Raw genomic sequence first — 17,740 nt, forward strand, 5'->3', positions numbered from 1 at the left:
ACTTCAGAAAACATATCTTGGTTAAAACCAACTTGGTTAAAAATTAGTATATACTAAACACAGTAGTGTGAGTATATACATTATTTCACTGTCATGTAAGCTACCTTATTCAGCCTAATTTGGACCCTTTTAAATCATATCTACTGGGGTCCTGGACCCCGGATACAGTGCAGTTGAACTTGCTACAGCATGATTAAGACCAAAATATACTGCAAAATGAGGTCCATCTGCAGGTGTGATAAAAACCTCAATGAGAAAGTCAGCTGCGTGACATGCCAAGAATAATCAGCTAAAAAGTTCAATTCTACATGTAATCAGCAGCTTGGGTACTCTGTGTTTTTCAGTGACTATGACGAATGAAATGGTGAAGGCAAAATCTACATTCAGGTCACAGTCTACAATGTGTGAATGACTTCACAGTAAAATGTTACCATGCCAGAGGCTACACAGTAACACACAATTTTCCATTAGTCACAATATACAGACGTCATAATTTGTATTTAGACAGTCAACATTAACTAAAAAAACTGGTTACACCAACAGAACAGTAAGCATATAATGACAGAAGTTTAACCTGTTAAAAAGAAAACATTTTATTTTTTGTCGGCACAAGCGCCATAACACTTTTGTGCACACTTAGTGAGTGAATAACTCCCATCAGTACTCAACAGAAACTGGCTTCATCAGAGATCTGTGTATGTGATGAGGGAAACCACGGCACAATAAATATACTGTGAGAAATATGATGATCTACTTTTATCTTATGTAATGACAATTCATAAAGTCTACCACAATCAAAATGCTCAACATTCACACTGAACTGATCTGAGATGGAACAGCAATACAGCTCTTTTCCACCGATGCAGCGCTGGTGCTTAATCTAAAACCTGTTTCATATAATTTCTGCCAAAAAAGACAAATGCATTCACATCGCCACAAAACTAATGGGCCCAAAGTCAGAACAATTAGTGGCAAAAAGAAGGACAACCACAAAAATTTCACAGGTAATTTATAGATGCAGCCCACAGTGGTGCATCTCTGCGCCATAACTTTATGGACATGGAAAATACCTCAAAGTCTGCTACATAAATGTGAGGTCGTTCTTAAAAAGAAACTAAAGCAGAACTTGCACAGGTACCAGCACCACATCTGTGGGAGAGAGGTAATAAAGTGGCTGATGTGCATTTGGATGTGGGCAAGGTGAAACACCAGTGTGTTTGGTGGTTGTCTCAGTTCTATTTGTATTAAGAAGTGGTTGGTGGAACCAGCAACCACCTCTTAATATAAGAGTTAAAAAAAAAAAAAGCAGGACAAAACAAAACACAATTTAAACAACACAGCAACAAACGGTACTGGTGGTAATTCCGCTTCAGTATTTCTGCAAATTAAATTATTTGGTTCTGAATTTTGTCACTTTGATAGAAATTTGCTACAGGGTTCTATTGTACCGTCCAATGACCAAGTAAAAACATTATATAAAAGCACTGTTATAAAATTTAACAAAAACAAACAAAAAGATTCAAAATGTCAAAAGTACATAGGTTTTGCATAGGTTGATTTAAGACGTCTTTATTTTGTTCTGTGGTGCAGATTTGTTGTTGTTGTAGCCAAATTCATTAATTTCTCAAGGCTACAAAACACAGTCTAACCTCAAATTAGCACCACTGAAATGCAGCAGTCCAGTTTCGTTCTTTACCAGTACACGTTATTTCTGTATGACAGAGAGTAGGTGAGAACTGCAAATGCCATTCCAAATGGCAAGTCTAGTGCCTTTATAAAGTAAAAACCACAAGCTGACGACAGCAGAAAACATGACATGCATGATCCCTTTTTAACTTTTCACTTCTGATAATTTAAACTTCTCTATATTCTTTGATACCACATCACTATTCTGATGCGTCATCAAAGATTAAACATGATTACAAAACTAATGCGGTGCATTTTATGGACCTTTTTGATTTTTCCTCTCATAGCTCGTCCCGTGCTGTACTGTCCAAAGGAGACTGGAGCACATCTGAGTTCTGGGCCTCTGTGCTGATCTCAGCCTGCTCATGACTTTTTCCTGAGCGTGCTCTGTCCCAGTCTGTGCGGATTTTTTCATTGTCCCACACAGTGGAGGTCTCAGTGTCACTGATGTATCCTGGGTCGCCCGTATAGTGAGTTGGATACACAAGGAGAGGCTCTGCGGAAAATGCCAGCAGGTCCCTGGTTTCAAACTGTTCCATATAATCAGATCTGGAGAGTAGGAAAGATCAAGAAAGAAAGATAAGACTCCTGAATAGAAATGCAGTGCACTGAAAAACTCTTTAGAAATGTTGTTTCTAGTGTTTAGTGTTAGTTTTCTTAGTATTTTGTTATGTCTGAGACTCATCTTAATACGGATTCAGTTTTGGTTCTCATCAGATGAGATCTGGTGTATTTTACTTCTATGACTGTTCGTTAAAATATCTCTACAAGCTGACTCAAGTCTGTGTGTCATAAATTGAATTCAGATTGTGCCCAAATGTACAAAACATAATTGTGTCAAGGTTCAAATCAAGGAGCCACCACTGATAATGGAATAAGTTGACAGACTGTTGAGAAAATACAAACTGAATACATTTTAAGATAAATCTGAAAGATTTAAGACTACCTATAAATGTTTGAAATGCATGGTATATTATATGTGTGTGTGTGCGTACAGTCTTGTGTTTGCTGGTGTTAACACTTACACAGGGTGTTTATTGTACATGATAGGAAGAAACTCATCCACTGGCAAAATCCTCTTTAGTGGTTCTGCTTTTAAAAGCTTCTGGGCACCCTGTAATGATATCATATATCCTAGTGTCCAATATGAATAGTCTGCCTCCACCAAGTTGTGTATATTTGGCACTGCTTTCTCTGGGTGAGCCACTTGCATTCTCTTTCGACCAATATAACTAAAAGAAGAAAAAAAACACAGAAAGATGAGTTGATAAGAATTTGCAAACTCAGTGGGAATGACAAAAAATATTATGAAGGAAGTAGAAACATACATGAGATCCCAATCCAGACCTTCACGCTCCACCTCACTCATTAAGTTCATCAAGCGACGTTTGAAGAACACCTCAAAGCGCAGGTCATCTTCGATCACTAAAGATGTGTCGAGACTTCGTTCCACAATCTAAGGCCAGAGAAATCTTTAAGTCACACATCCGTCTGGTTTAGAAATATTCAAATTCTTGGCTTCAGGGGTTTACCTCTTTCCAGATGTTATAGTGGGAAAGAAAGCATCCCAGCTCTCCCTTTGTTAGTGGACGACCATGATAAGGGTCACTGTATCCAGGAAGCATATGAATGCCCAATGCATGAATTTCACTGACATTCATTGCTCTGAAATAGAGAGAGAAGTAGAAATGTGACAAAATGAAAATCAAGATGGGCCAGTAAGTTGTAGTTACTAATTAGTAAGTAAGTGGAAAGCATCACTTACTTTCCATCCACGGCATTAACAACTTTACAAGCAATCTCCTGCTCATGCAGTGCCCTCAGCATACGTTCTCTGCGGTCAGTCCGCCTCTGCAAGTTTATCATGAACACCTACACAAAGGTAAACAGTGGAATCAATCGATGTAATTATAGATTTCAAGAGCAGGCGGAGAATTTCAGCACAGAAACAGAAAGTTGGCCATTTTTGCAGATTCCATCTTCACATCACTCCTTACCTCATCAAAGCCCATTTTGTCAGGTTGTTTTCTAGGAACACTTATGTATTTGGATGGCATCACTGGGGCATTTCGCACTACACAGTCAGAGGGAAGATGGATGCAGAAATGGTATAAATGATATTTAGAAACTCATGCTGAAAGTTACCATTAGATGAAGCAGAGGAAAGTAGAATTAAGACTTAAATAAGCCAGTGGAAAAGCGTGAGGGGGTTGCAAAAGTAAAGCTCTCAGCCACTCACCATTAACTTCCAACACGGTGTGTAAGAAGCTGTCAACTTCATCTTGCAAAGTGTTGTGGGAACGTAGTGGCACAGGAAAGTATCCATAGGTCTCCTTGTTACATACAAACATTTGAACCTCTGTAGAGAACACAGAATAGGACAACTTAATCTGAAGCTACATTATTTATGATAAAAAAAAGGGTTACACCCAAATAATTAGACTTTAAGTTGGATAATATCAAAATACCTGCCATCCTAGCAGAGTAAGCAAACACAATAATGTCATCAAATGCCCAGCTGTATTCTGGGTGTGGCGGGTGAAAGGCTAGCTGCCTGGAGGCCTCTTTCCTGAGGTCTATTAGGAACGTGGAGTGTACCATAGGAACGGCAAAACAGCCCTTTCGTATCTGCTTCCTAACGGGTATGTAGGCAGGCGTCCTCTTATAATAACCCTGGAGAATGAGAGTTGTTAGGCTGTTTATTACAGAGATTTTTGAAACTTTCTGACATACACAAAGGGGTTTTCTCAGTGATCATAACAGTACCTGGGAAGTCATTCCACACCAAAAATTTGAGTAGGCTGCACGAGATTCAAGCATCGGAGCGATGATAGTCTTATTCTGTTTCATCAGCCCCCGGAGCACATTTGAATTGGTAAGGAGGTTGTCACAATCTGCCAGCTGCACAAGGAGGAAAAACGGTTAGTGTATACATAGCACACTGTACACAAACTTCTTGAGAAGAAATGCTGAACAGCTCACGAAGGATAAATGGGGCAACTAAAACTGAGTGATCTCTGACCAGCAGTGTATATACTACAATTCTGTTTTTAAGAGAGAAAGTTTAGATGTAAGATTAAAAGCACAAAATTATTGCAATTTTGGATAGACTTCACTTCAAAATTATACCCTGCTGAAACAAGACAATGTGCGCCAGGCTGGGGAATACAAATAGAAATGTGCATTTTAGATTTAAGTGTCCAGATGAACTAGACTGAAAGATGAACTTTAACCATAAGAAACAGAACATAACTGGGAAAAGTTTTAACAGTCTGTCTCCCTCTTAAATTACAGTTGTGGTGGCATTTTGGGCCCAATTCTGTACTTTTTCTTCAGCTTTTATTACTGAACGTTAAAAATAGTGTGGCCCAGTGTTTATAATCAACATTTTGAGTGTAATTCTGCTTCCTTTTGTAACTGTAAAGAGTAGTTTTGTTTACCTACCATAAAGTAGTCTGCCCACATCTCACGGGCAGACTCCAGCGCTGCTTGCCGAAGCTTCATAACATGCTCATAACGAGGATCTATCCAGTCCTTTGGACCTTCCTCATCTTCATAACTTCTACGCAAAATATTTCAGTGTTAATTAAACTGATGTCATGTTTTGTCTGACTTAATTTCCTGTGAGCTATTTGAGCACTATACAATTCCATCTTTAAAATAACAAACCTGGGCTCCTCTTTTGGCCTCCACTCTACATAATGGTAGAGCTTCTGTACTTTTACAAGCCAGTCACGCAGAATGGCTGTGGTGTTGTCCTCATTATGATCGGTTGCTACCCTGTCAATACAGAAAAAAATGTAAATTATCAGAATTAAGTGCATTCATCAAGAACCTAGGTAAAAGGAGGAAAACTGTAACAACGAGAAGAAAATTGTAACAGTGGTTGACTATAGCCAGCAGTGCCAAACTGAGTTCTAGTTGAGGCATGAGTGAAAGACAAAACCAAGGTTCAAATAACAATAGCCCTGTGTTCACTTTTTGTAAATGCATTATGTACAAGCTGTGGGAAGTGACACAAGTGTAAAGGACACCAGCTTCAGAAAAACACAGTAATAAAAACACCCCTGTAAAAAAAACAAAACAAAACAAAAAACTTTAGGTCAGCATCGACAAGTTATGTATAAAGGAAACGTGAAAAAACGATAACAGTACGGAAACTACTTTACAGAAGTGAAACCTCTGTTTGCAACAGACAGAGAAGGAAATTGTTTAAAGTGACTTAGGCTATGCATGAGGCAAATGAACCCAAGTTAGACTGCCTGCATGTTTGATCTAATTCTACACGAGGATGAAAAGCCTAGAAATGATAGTCCAGAATAACCCAATACCCGCAGGATTCATTTCTTGGCCATGTAGGCCAACATGGTTTGCTGCTCCCAGACACCTGCTCTACAGCCAGCTGTGCTTGTATTCTGGCCCTGGGTTTGCACAGATTTTCATGAAAATTCCCCATGGATCTGTGTAAACACTGCAGCTCCTTGCTAAAACACTTTTTTTCAGTCACTCCAGCTGTCTGTCCTTCCCATTTCCGACAAACAAAGTTTTTCCCTTTTGTGCTCAGATAAAATAAGTGCTTATTAAAGAACACTGTTTAGACCTATGTCGCTTTTGTACTGTAAACATACATTTAGGAGCGGTGTGCCACTTCCACATCAGCTATTATTTCTGTAGCGGTGTAGGAATGCTGGCATAAGACACCAAAGATTTCAATTACAGCTGCAAAATGTGTGCAGCGTATAGTGTTTATAAGATCACACAGTTGTTTGGTTTTTCCAGATGTAATTTAATGTGTGTCAAACAACACTGTCCTTACCGCCAACGTATTTACACAAGACTTTCAAACTACCAAACAAAAAAAGGAATTTAAGACAGTCTTATGTAAAAGTCCTGCACAAGGTGAAACTTGCTCATCAAGATAGCGAATGAAGACCACGCCTCTCCGAGCCCACCAGGTACTCATTCAAACTGCTTGAGGATATAAGTGCAGGTGGGCTGTTCAAGCATGTTGATTAAGTATAGGGTGAAAAACAGCTTTCCTTCACTTACTTGACTGACAGATGACTAAGGAGCTTGGGAAGTCATAATTTCTGGAGAGGGTGCAAAGATGTTAGGTCTAAAATGTGGTCTACATAAACATGTTTAATGAACCATCAAGACTGCATGAGAGAACTGAGTTTAAGCCTCCATATCCCTGTTTAATTTCCAGTCAGGAAGAGGGGAAGATATGGGCTTTGGTACATGAAGACCAGAATAAGCTTAAAGCTGGAGATATCTTATAAATTAAAAGAAAAACGTGAAACTTTAAACCCTGAGGTTATGGGATTTGATAGCTATAATGTGCTGGTTTGACCTCACTTGTCCTCTTTCTCCTGAGATGTAAAATTTCGCGATGGAGGTGACTCTTACTAACTACAGGTAATTTTCATGATGCTAATCCAATCTCAGTTGCATATGGCAGACATTTGTTTTGCGTTTATTGTTAATGTATCAACCATCGGTATGCTTGTAGAGCAGATTCACTGTGTCAGAGTTTGTATCTTAGATCACACACATCACACAGCTCCCCTCGTGGTCAAAGCCGTCGTTCACTCCCATCCACGTATACAGATCAATACAATGCACGACTGTCCCGATAAGCAGATGTGCATACTTTTGTCCCCTACCATGACTAAAAAATATTGCCTATTTCTTTTTATATTCTTGGTTTGTACTCATGCATTTGTTCGTTCTTGTAATTATGCTTGTTGAGTTTTTCATATTTTCTTTTGCTGGTTTTTCAAAGACGGAATGATCTCTGCGCAACACTTGGCTTATTTCCAAAGCCATTTTGTTACCCCCGACAATCTCTACGCGTCCACCCCCTTTCTTTTCCTTTCCTGTAATTCATCTAATCGATCAGAAAAGTATCCTTCGGTACTTATTTTTCTGTAAGAAACCTGTGGCAAAAACAAGAATTACTTTCACTTTTTACTGCCTAACAGCCTGCAACATCTAAATTTCCCAGTAACAACTTACCATAGTGCCATACGGTCCTTCGGGTAGTTGAGGCGCTCAATAGTACCCAGGAAATACGGCAATGAGTGCTCGGAGTTTCTGCAAATGAGGGCAAGAAGAACGCGGGGTGCAAGGAGTGAAGATTCGGGGTTCCAGCGCTCCTCCGCAAAATATCCCCGGACAGGACTGCAGCAGGACAGGAGCAGGAGGAGCAGGGCGTCGGCGAGGCCGGCGAGCCTGGGCATCGCGATAGCAAATTATGGAATAGAATAACGGTAATTTATAAGTGGACTGTGGCTCGTCGGGGGCTATAGAAAACTGTCTCTTCACTTTCTGCAGTCATCACAGATAGGGAAAGTCTGTGCTACAGTCCCTGATATAAAAGCAGTGCGAGGTTAATCTCTAAAGGGGTGGGATCTGTTTGGATGTTAAAGGGGGTGGACTAATACAGGCCCTGCAGCACAGGAAACACCGAGGGCAAATGCACAATTCGAATGAATGGATTTTTCTTTAAAAAAAAAGAAAGAAAAGAAAAAAAGATATTTTTAAATATAGAAGTTAACCTGTGTGTCTTTTAATCAGAATTGTATTCTGTATACCCATTGCAATGTTCACCACATCACAGCTGAATATACTGCTGAACAACTGAATGGAGTTTCTAGTGTCTGAACGTGCACTGTTACACACATGAATCATTAGCAAAATACATGAAGAAGAGGTTAAAGTTTAATAAAGGTACCTTGACACTACCCCCACAGTCATACACACACACACACACACACACACACACACACACACACACACACACACACACACACACACACACACACACACACACACAAACATTTTACTTATTAAGGAATGTCCTGCACTATTTTCCAGACTCTTCATTAAGCTCTTAACATAATGCTGAATTCCTGCATTTATTGGTCAGGCAGATCTACAGCTTGGCTCCTGAGCCTAGCCTCTCTACCTGGATAGTTAAAGAGGCAGCTGCTGGTTCATCAACAAGCCAGAACAGCTCGCCCTTAGTTGGGACAACTCGTGCTGCTGGAAACGGTGAAGCTTCTCCATCCTCCAACACTTCCTGCAGATAAAAAGAGAAAAATTAATTTGTTACACTAGCACAAACACAAAACTAAGAAACATGAAGTTATTACAGTTTAGTGTTTTCTAATTAGTTTTTTAAATTTTTATTTCATTTTGACTTTTTGTTTTTAAATTCAGTTTAGTTTCAGTTAATTTTCAGATTTTTTCTATTTCAGTTCATTTTTTATTCTTTGAAAATAGTTTAGTTTAGTTTTTATTAGTTTCAGGGTTAACTTTTAAATTATTATTTTATGGATAGTATATTGTAGGGGATATGTCAACAAAAACACACAACTTTTTGAAAACATCCAGAGTCTCAATAAACATGATAATCAGAGCCTCATCAACAAGTTGTAATCAAATGTTTACTAAACTAACAAACACTAAAAACTTGCCTCTATATTTTTATTTAATTTGTTAGTTTTAAAGTTTGCAAAAAGTTGTTTCAGATGTTTTGAAAAGTCTCGTTTTCACATCTAGTTTTAGTTAACTGTATAAAAATGTACAGTTAACTGTACAGTTAACTGCTCAAATTCACATCTTTGGCTTATTTAGTCCCATCAGTGTTTCTTCTGGCCCCAGTCCTCCTTTCAACTATAAATATTGAGTCACATGACCTAACCAAATGACCCTTTTTTCTTGGTGCATCTCATTTTTGTCTCATCAGTGTCAAAGTTTATTTATTGCTTTATGGAAATAGTAGGGTGTTAAGATTCAGAATTTGAGATGTGTATGTTCAGCAGACGCCCCTAAGTGTTACCTTCAAAACGGGTGCTTTGCTTCCTCCTGTTGATATAAAAGCCACACAACGTGCAGAGTTCACCACTGGGAAAGTCATAGTTACACGCTGTGGCGGTGGTTTGGGAGAGTCACTGATAGGAGCCACAATCTTCTTGGTTTCCTGAATATGGGGTGCATCCAAAGGCAATAACTAATCATTCCACCAAAAGTGACAATATGAGAACCAAAAGCTTACAATTTTAAACTAGCAAACATGAAGGCTCAGTTTCTCAGACATGGATTAAGCTAAAAAGCTTTTTTTCCCACTGGAGTTGGAACACTAAGCTTAATACATGTCTGGGAAACTGGATAATGTAACACGAGACAGATCTTTTTCACACTTCTAACAAGGATAACTAGGAAGACCATAAAATCCAAACTGCGCTGTCATAAAACCCAGTGATTATCCATGCATCGTCGAGAGACTGACTGGAAAACTGCAGGGAGAAGACATTGTTTTCTCAGAGTAGCTAATTAGGAAACCACATCCAAAAGCAAACTCAGACATTCTTCCACAAATGCTGTGCCAGAGTTCAGTCAAATGTGCTTGATATGCCTTTTATACAAAATAATGGAGAGATAATATTTAGATTTGAAGAATGCCCAAAATGCATTTTAAGAGCATGGAACTTTGTTTTTAGGATCACAATGACATATTGTGTTACAAAATAAAACATATATTTTGAATGAACTATAAATGATTCCTTCCTAACAAAGCAGTAATTTTGTATCTGCGCTCATTCTTTTTCATAAGAATTCAACATAGATCTATTGTAGAAGACAACTGTTCATTAGAATAGAGCCCCTCACCTCCAGAAGGGGGTGGTCTGGGAAAAGAGAACAGGTGTGTCCATCAGGCCCCATTCCCAACAGCAATAGGTCAAACACAGGGAAGTTATCATCTGGGAAGACCTGTGTTTTAGCAGCAAAAATAATGATGTGAAAATTCTGCAGACACTAAAATCGAAAAGCCTGTGATTGCTGCATACCTCTTTCAGTTTACGCGTGTAATCCTCAGCGCACTCGTTTACTGGCAGAGAACAGTCGATCGTCAAGATCCCACTTTCGGGGATGTTGATCTTGGAAAATAACTGACTCTGCAAAAAGATGAAAAGGTCTGCAGTTTATCCAACTGTAACAGAGCAACATACATTTATGTTAACATAAACACCAATTAAAAGAAACCTTGTACAGCCCGTAGGTGCTCTCTGGATCGTCAAAGGAAACCAGGCGCTCGTCGCAGAAACCGACCAACCACTTGCTGCAGTCCAGCTCTGACAGGGCAAGCAGCTCTTTGCTAAGCATGGACACAAGGCTTCCCCCAGAGAGTCCCAGAGTGAACCTGCCATGAGAGCTGATGGCCTTCTCAGCCCGTGAAGTCACCAGCTGGGCCAGGACTGGACCGAGCTCTGCTGATGAGGGGAAGACCAGGACTCTCCTTCCAGCCATGACAACACTCTGTGAGAAGGACTGACTAAGTAAGAGAGAAGAAAAGTGAACAACATATAAGGAAGTCAGTTACCAAACAGTTTTGCAAGTCATCATGCTATCTCTGTAAATGTGATTTACTCAATCGTTTAATTTAATTTATTTTTAATTTTACACTGTTGTGAAGCTGTTATTTTTGCACTACTTTGACCAAACTTAATTGGCTTGTCTTATGATTAGACCACTCCAAAACAAAAAGAAAAAGAAAGCCATTAACCACAACAGGTTAACGCAAGAGCAACAAAGCATCGATGACTTCTTCGCATCTTAAACCAACCAGCCTCGCAGGGCAACCTTTACCTCTACAAGTTCCCTCATAGTGATATTCATTTACCTTGTAGTTGGAATCTCTGAGGCAGATTATCGTGAGGATTTTCAGTTGGCAAATGGGCAAATGTAATTCACCACACTGCTTCCTGAAGCGAGTTTTCACCCACCAATCACATTCCAATTGATACCGCGCTGCATTCTGGTTAGCGTAGTCCCGAACAACAACCACGACGTCAAAGGCGTTAAAAAGTAAACGTAGGTTGCAATGAGCAAATCACCGCTCAAGCTGTGGTAACTTTTACAGACCAACAATCATCCGTGGTGTCAAAACAGGATTCTTTGTCAACATTAGCTCTGATTTTAAAGTTTTGTGTGTAATTGCGATGTTTCCTCCCAGCCGACAGATGGAAACACTGAACCCACTTCAGCCCCACTCGAGTTTTGGAGCGACACTCACGCGCACCTCGAAGGCATGCACATGCAGCTCTTCTCCTGCATTACATTTCAATAACACTTTTGCTGTGGCCATTAAGACCCCGTGACAGCGTCAGGTCGTTCGCGTGCAACTGCTGGACAGTGACAGGAAAGCCAAAACAAAACAAACAGAAATCATGTCGACAGTCTTCTCTTTCCAGACACAGCTCGTCTCCATCATGGATGCGTTATCCAAAACAGCTGTAATGGAAATAAGCAAACTGGTTGAAATCGAGTCAAAGATGCTCAAGATCGAGATAACTCGCGGGCGCAACGAAATCGCCTCGCTTACAGAGAAACTGCAGCTGATGGAGAAGCTGCTTTATATGGCACAGGGGGGCAGGCAGGATGCGACAGAAGTGAGCTTAGTTGCAAGGGACGGTTTAGAAAACGGAGTACTGGAGACTGAAAGGACAAGGCTTGAAATTAAAAGGTAGGTATGTTGCTTTGTGTGTATATTATGGAATGTAGCTGTTTGCTGTGTTCTCCTTGCTTGGTGTGTTTAATCTCAGTGTTTTGCATCCTAGTGAAAGCCCGTGGGAAAGTTTTTCTTCTGAGACTGGCAGTTTGCATCAAGCTGAAGAGTATGCTGCAACAGAAGTAAGTCTGCAATAACCAGCCATTTATTTCTTGTTATCATAGCTGATTGCTGTGTGGCTGACATTTGTGACCAATGCCTTTTTTCCCTTTCTTATCAGCTTCCAAACCAACCCAAAGAGCACCCAGAACTGGTAGTGGTGAAAGAGGAGCCATGTGAGGTGGACAATGGAAACACTCAACAAGACAGGACAGCTGAAAACAGTGACTATAAATTTGCTTATTATGTCGGGTTGCACAGCTGTATGTGAAATTCATGAGGACTTTCAGTAACCATGCTGGATTTGACTTTTCTGCTCATCATAGTTGTACTAAATTGTCATAACTGTTAAACCTGCCATCATCAAGGTCATTTCTACAAAAAGAAAATCTGAATTTTAACTTGTACGTCTGCTTTCAACAGGAAGAGAAACAGTCATAGACACCCAGAAGGCTCCAAATGTGATGCAGCGTCCCAAACACATTGCAGACCACCAGCAGCCACTGTTTACTGATAGCTTTGTGCCTCTAAGCTCCCTGTCATCTCTCAGCGAAACAGCGAGGAGGGAAACGCACTGGAACCCACAGCTTACACCTGCCGACACAACCCTAGAAGTTGGGAAAAGCTTGGCTCAAAATATAACCTCCCAAAGCTTAAGTGTGCTCAGGAATATGAAGCTTCATAACTTGAGGAACTCAACCACTAAGAGGTTTGGCTGCTTGCAGTGTGGCAAGAGCTTCAGATGCTTTAGTCAGCTTGAAATACACCAGAGAAGCCATACTGGGGAGAAGCCGTTCAGATGCACACTATGTGGAAAGCGATACGCACAAAAAGGACACCTGTATACACATCAGCGTACACACACTGGGGAGAAGCCGTATCGTTGTCCTGTTTGTGGAAAGGGCTTTATTCAGAAATGCACACTCGATATGCATCAGCGTACACACACTGGAGAAAAACCCTTTGTTTGTATCAAATGTGGCAAAGGCTTTACAAAGAACTGCAATCTGAAAAAACACCTCGCAGTACATCTTGATCCTACTTCAAACGTATATGGTAGTGACTCCAGTGCACCAACATTTAGTGGGACATTTGTAAATGGAAACTCTTAAGACATCAATCATATGTAACATCTGTATTTTTGTTCTGGAAAATAAAGTTATATTTGTTCCAGGATTGAGTTTTTGATGCTTGCTTTTCAAATGGTTTAATATTTTGGATGCATTTACTGTGTGTGTGTGGTTTTTAAAAATTTTTTTACTCTAAGTTACACAGTTGCACGAGTAAAGCATTTGACAGCATTTTCCTTGGCTGGCATTACTTGAGATGGTTCGGACCCACAACAGAAGTTTGTGACTTGTCCATACCCATCTGAGATTGTGGGCATAATATGATGTTTATTTTAGATAAATAAAATAGCTATACAGATATATACAATGTGTACGCTATACAATAACTATATGTGGTGAAGAAAATGCTTAGCAATGTTGACTCGGAGTAAGAAGGTTCCTGGATAGCTGGGGCCTTTCCCTGTGGAGTTTACGTGTTCTCCCTGTACCTGGATGGTTTCCAGGTGCTCCGGCTTTATCCCACAGTTCAAAGATGTGCATATAGGGCACGGATGTGAGTCTGTGGTGACTGACTAACTCTCTGGTAGCTCTTACTGTGATGGACTGGTCAGCTGTCCACACCTATTGCCCTGTCTTAGCTGGAATAGAGACCTCTATGACCCTTGGCTGGACAAGAGGTTAAGAAAATTGATGAATGGAACTATCGTACACATACCAATATTTTTATCCACAGATTATTTAATTTCTGTTTATCCACTTGAAGGTTACAAAGAGACTGGAGCTTATCCCAATTGCAAAAGATGGGGCACTCCCTTGACAGGTTGACACTCTTTTGCAAGGTTAACAAGGGGCTAGAAACCTGTTCATGCACACATTCAAAACGATGACCATTAAGGTCACCCATGCATGTCTCTGAATAGTGGGAGGAAGCCAGAGTACTCGGAGACCAGAGAAGCACAGGAAGAACATGCAAACTCCACACAAAAGATTTATTTTCTGACTGGTGGATCCTCATCTAAGTCCTTCTTGCTGTTAGGAAACATTGCTATCCAGTGGACCACTGTGCCATCTATATTACCCTTTCACATCACAATCATAATTAAACACAAAATGTTCTTAAGCTTAAAAAATTCTGAATTAAGGATGTTAAAGTACTTCATTGTTACCACTAGAGGGAAGTGATTCCAATAGAGTGATTTAAAAAGCCATATCAATGAAACTATTATCATCTCAGTTTCTATTATTAACTAACAGTCACAAAATGAATGAATGAATGTTCTTCATAGTGATACTCATTATGCTAAAAGTCACACCGATACTTATCATGCTGGCAACAAAGTTGTGTTGCAGATTTTAACAGTGACCGAGAGAGGGCGCTCAACATCACTGTGTTCTAAATAAGTACAGACGCTGTGAGAATAAAATAAAAAGATACATTTATTTGTTTATACTTTGCTCGTTGTATGTAAATGGTTACTTGCCATCGCAGGGCTGTGAATTGCACGGACTGTGTGGTGGAGAGGTTGGCAATAAGGTGTGATTTTAAAGAGATGTCTTTATTTCCACATATATCGTTATAATAGGGAGATTGAACATCTGTGCAGGCAGAAAACATATTCTAATGTTGCGTTGTATTTTCCACTGTGTTGCCTTCAGCAGCTTGGGGGTGGGGGCGAAGAAAGCGTGTTCCCACAATTCCTTGCGGCACAGCTGTACATTTCATATTTGATTAAAGGAGCTGCGTTCCTACGCTGAGAATCGTTCCAATATTTCCAAATACTGAGCCTCGCTGACGAAATGATGTGCGACACCACAAACCGCAGTTTTAGGACGCAGCTGGCCGCTATTCTGGATAAGCTAACAAAGGCGGCTCTGGTTGAAATAGGCAACCTGGCTGATGAGTGCTCCTCCGTCCTTCACACCGAGATATCCCTGCACAAGACGGAGAACGAGGCACTGAAGAAGAGGTGCTACTCTTTGGAGGTCCAGCTGAGAGCAGCGAGGGAGGCACAGACGTACCCTGAACACGTCAACAACAGCGTCAGTCGCCGGGATCGGCACCCTGCAGGTAAGAAATCAGTACAGACTGGTACATACCAGGGGGCTTCAACATCCTGTATGATATTTATAGTATGAGGCTAGCATTACAGTGGACCGAATAGCTTTATTGCATATAATCTCTTCTGAGATTCTGCTGTGCGTACTGGTGATCATCATTCTCTAGCAAGTCCCAATGTTCCATGTTTCTCTTCTTCCAGAACAGCATCAACCTGCTCCAGCCATTGATGGAGTTTTTGGGAAGGACTGGTGCATGGACCTGTGGAGAGAAGAGAAGCTGCCCCCTCAAAGAAGAGAACCAGTGGAGATTGCCGCTACGACCAGCATGGGAGCTGCGGTTGGTGAATCAGTTGCAGTCTGGGTTTAAGTTTTGTATTTGTAACGAGCAGCAAACTCACTGAATGATTGCTGTGTTCATAGCTACTTATCATTTCTTGTTGGTAGGCAATCAATATGATGGAAAGAGAACCTGATCTGATTTTTGTCAAGGAGGAGATGTATGATGATTATCCCATTGGACAGCAGAGGAGGCTCACAGACAACAGAAAAAGTAAGTGCATATTAAAAAGACACCAAACACAAGTCATAATCCTGTCCTGTGTGTGTATTGGTTTATAGCAGTGGCTCTCTTTTTAACAGTTGTTGGGATGTTTGAAGAGGACAGCATGCTTCAAAGATCTGTTGATGATCTCCAACTTCACTCGGGGGAGTTGAACAACTTCTCTATGACGACTGACAGTGAAATACAGCAACGCGCACAGCCGACAATTATGGACAAATTAATAGACGATGCGGCGATGGGTGCTCTGATTGACAACACAAATCCTCCTTCAGTTGCCACAGAATACTCAGACTATACGAACAGTATTCACATGAACGCAACCAAAGAACTCAACCTTCAGGAAAAACCGGTGAAACCAACCAAACAGTTTGAGTGTTTATTTTGTGGAAAAATATTCAACTATTTAAGCAGCCTGAAAGTCCACATTAGGCGACACTCAGGCGAAAAGCCCTTCAGCTGCCCAGTGTGTGGAAAGAGGTTTGCACAGAAGACGTACCTGAAACTGCACCAACGTGTGCACTCGGGTGAAAAGCCGTACAGCTGTCCAGACTGTGGAAAAAGTTTTTCTCAGAAAAGCTCTTTGAATATACATATCCGGACACACACGGGTGTAAAGCCTTATAGCTGTGTGGATTGTGGGAAATGTTACGCGTACAAGTATGGTTTAAATCACCACCAGTGTTTCAATTTGTCGGTCAAACCAGAAGCTTTTGACAGAAGTGCTCTCAGTACCACCCACAGTTGCTCATCATCTGCCAACATGTCCATATAACCCTCAACGTGGTTTAAAAACATTATAAAGATTTGAAATACTTGTTCTATTACAAAACCAACTTTATTGCCCATGTGGTTATCATTACTGCTCATTCTTTGGTACGCCTTTAGCTTTGTTAGAAATGCTAATTCAGCAACAGCCAACAACACTATGGAAAATGTCCTTTTTTTTTAAATGGACCATTAGACTGGTGGGATTCAGTTTGACTGGTTGGAGCCCTCAAGACATTTCACATCATGCTTAACAAGGAAATTATCAAAAATAACAGAGAACTTCTGATCCATAATGAAAAAACAAACAAAAAAAAAAGCTTCACTGGCTTCTCATCCATGCATGTGTAACATGTTTAAATACCTCATGTTTCAGACCACAAAAGGCTTGCCCAAGCTGGTGGCAAAATAATTACTTTAGGCAGGTTCTCCATGATTTGCACATGAGTAGCATAAACCTTCAAACTACCTCTTCACATCAAAATAGAAGTAGAGTAAATCAGTTTGTGTCATTGCCCAAGTGTCATGTTTTATATTTCACATATGCCTTGACTTATTTTTAGGCAACATACATTCTTGTTTCTTTGAAAAAAATGTTATTGATATTTAAAAAAATGCTTGTGTTTGTCATATAATATTTGAATGAATTCCAAAAAGTTTCAAGATTAAGTAGTGTTACTGTTTGAAATAAATATTTATATTGTGTTGAACTGTCTTAATGTCCAAACGGAGATTTAGAACAAATGTTCCTGTAATAATTACCCTGAACAGTTTATGCTGACCCAGCTCAGTGAATTATATTTACCAAAGAAAAATCTTCTCCTTAAACTCCTCCCCTTTGTACTCACCTGCATGTTCATCGTTATGAGCCTTGTCACTAAAACTGACAAATTTGTGAGTTTTGGACAAAAAAAGCAACTTTAA

The 17,740-nt window shown here is 40.1% G+C and overlaps 4 protein-coding genes across 5 annotated transcripts; 2 read left to right on the forward strand and 2 right to left on the reverse strand.

Moving 5' to 3' along the window:
- Positions 1-479: 479 nt before the first annotated feature.
- On the reverse strand, positions 480-8,102 carry colgalt1a (collagen beta(1-O)galactosyltransferase 1a). Of its 2 annotated transcripts, none has more exons than XM_039611409.1 (12): positions 7,705-8,102; positions 5,356-5,466; positions 5,131-5,245; positions 4,453-4,587; positions 4,155-4,359; positions 3,926-4,045; positions 3,684-3,760; positions 3,452-3,558; positions 3,219-3,351; positions 3,015-3,142; positions 2,712-2,918; positions 480-2,235 (listed from the first exon to the last, which is right to left on the reverse strand). In XM_039611409.1, the coding sequence occupies exons 1-12, from the start codon at positions 7,926-7,928 to the stop codon at positions 1,968-1,970; spliced, it is 1,830 nt and encodes a 609-aa protein (XP_039467343.1). In that variant the 5' UTR covers positions 7,929-8,102; the 3' UTR covers positions 480-1,967. The 2 variants fall into 2 exon arrangements, with proteins under 2 accessions (XP_039467343.1, XP_031592411.1); XM_031736551.2 differs by having other exon boundaries at positions 5,131-5,248.
- Positions 8,103-8,235: 133 nt separating this feature from the next.
- On the reverse strand, positions 8,236-11,511 carry pgls (6-phosphogluconolactonase). Its single transcript, XM_031736520.2, has 6 exons — positions 11,375-11,511; positions 10,738-11,026; positions 10,542-10,649; positions 10,363-10,464; positions 9,533-9,673; positions 8,236-8,770 (listed from the first exon to the last, which is right to left on the reverse strand). Exons 2-6 carry the CDS (start codon positions 10,999-11,001, stop codon positions 8,624-8,626), a joined length of 762 nt encoding a protein of 253 aa, XP_031592380.1. The 5' UTR covers positions 11,002-11,026; positions 11,375-11,511; the 3' UTR covers positions 8,236-8,623.
- A 137-nt stretch (positions 11,512-11,648) lies between these two features.
- On the forward strand, positions 11,649-13,537 carry LOC116317624 (zinc finger protein 572-like). The gene is made up of 4 exons (XM_031736445.2): positions 11,649-12,217; positions 12,312-12,384; positions 12,483-12,585; positions 12,785-13,537. Exons 1-4 carry the CDS (start codon positions 11,922-11,924, stop codon positions 13,471-13,473), a joined length of 1,161 nt encoding a protein of 386 aa, XP_031592305.1. The 5' UTR covers positions 11,649-11,921; the 3' UTR covers positions 13,474-13,537.
- A 1,566-nt stretch (positions 13,538-15,103) lies between these two features.
- LOC116317655 (zinc finger protein 26-like) lies at positions 15,104-17,685 on the forward strand. Its single transcript, XM_031736492.2, has 4 exons — positions 15,104-15,499; positions 15,690-15,826; positions 15,934-16,039; positions 16,129-17,685. Exons 1-4 carry the CDS (start codon positions 15,229-15,231, stop codon positions 16,821-16,823), a joined length of 1,209 nt encoding a protein of 402 aa, XP_031592352.1. The 5' UTR covers positions 15,104-15,228; the 3' UTR covers positions 16,824-17,685.
- Positions 17,686-17,740: the final 55 nt, after the last annotated feature.

The sequence above is a fragment of the Oreochromis aureus genome, linkage group 4 (genome assembly GCF_013358895.1).
Source record: "Oreochromis aureus strain Israel breed Guangdong linkage group 4, ZZ_aureus, whole genome shotgun sequence".
In the NCBI taxonomy this organism is placed as follows: Eukaryota; Metazoa; Chordata; class Actinopteri; order Cichliformes; family Cichlidae; genus Oreochromis; species Oreochromis aureus.

Bases quoted from the DNA above. Each gene is read 5' to 3' on its own strand.
- pgls (XM_031736520.2), bottom strand. From the start codon at position 11,001: ATGGCTGGAAGGAGAGTCCTGGTCTTCCCCTCATCAGCAGAGCTCGGT. The intron at 10,650-10,737 runs GTTTCTTTTAAT...ATCTTTTTGCAG, and splicing joins GCACCTACGGGCTGTACAAG to AGTCAGTTATTTTCCAAGAT. The intron at 10,465-10,541 runs GTATGCAGCAAT...GCTAAAACACAG, and splicing joins ACACGCGTAAACTGAAAGAG to GTCTTCCCAGATGATAACTT.
- colgalt1a (XM_031736551.2), bottom strand. From the start codon at position 7,928: ATGCCCAGGCTCGCCGGCCTCGCCGACGCCCTGCTCCTCCTGCTCCTG. The intron at 3,143-3,218 runs GTAAACCCCTGA...CTCTGGCCTTAG, and splicing joins ACTATAACATCTGGAAAGAG to ATTGTGGAACGAAGTCTCGA. The intron at 2,919-3,014 runs GTATGTTTCTAC...TTCTTCTTTTAG, and splicing joins GGTCTGGATTGGGATCTCAT to TTATATTGGTCGAAAGAGAA.
- LOC116317624 (XM_031736445.2), top strand. From the start codon at position 11,922: ATGTCGACAGTCTTCTCTTTCCAGACACAGCTCGTCTCCATCATGGAT. The intron at 12,385-12,482 runs GTAAGTCTGCAA...CTTTCTTATCAG, and splicing joins AAGAGTATGCTGCAACAGAA to CTTCCAAACCAACCCAAAGA. The intron at 12,586-12,784 runs GTGACTATAAAT...TGCTTTCAACAG, and splicing joins AGACAGGACAGCTGAAAACA to GAAGAGAAACAGTCATAGAC.
- LOC116317655 (XM_031736492.2), top strand. From the start codon at position 15,229: ATGATGTGCGACACCACAAACCGCAGTTTTAGGACGCAGCTGGCCGCT. The intron at 15,500-15,689 runs GTAAGAAATCAG...CTCTTCTTCCAG, and splicing joins CCGGGATCGGCACCCTGCAG to AACAGCATCAACCTGCTCCA. The intron at 15,827-15,933 runs GTTGGTGAATCA...TCTTGTTGGTAG, and splicing joins CGACCAGCATGGGAGCTGCG to GCAATCAATATGATGGAAAG.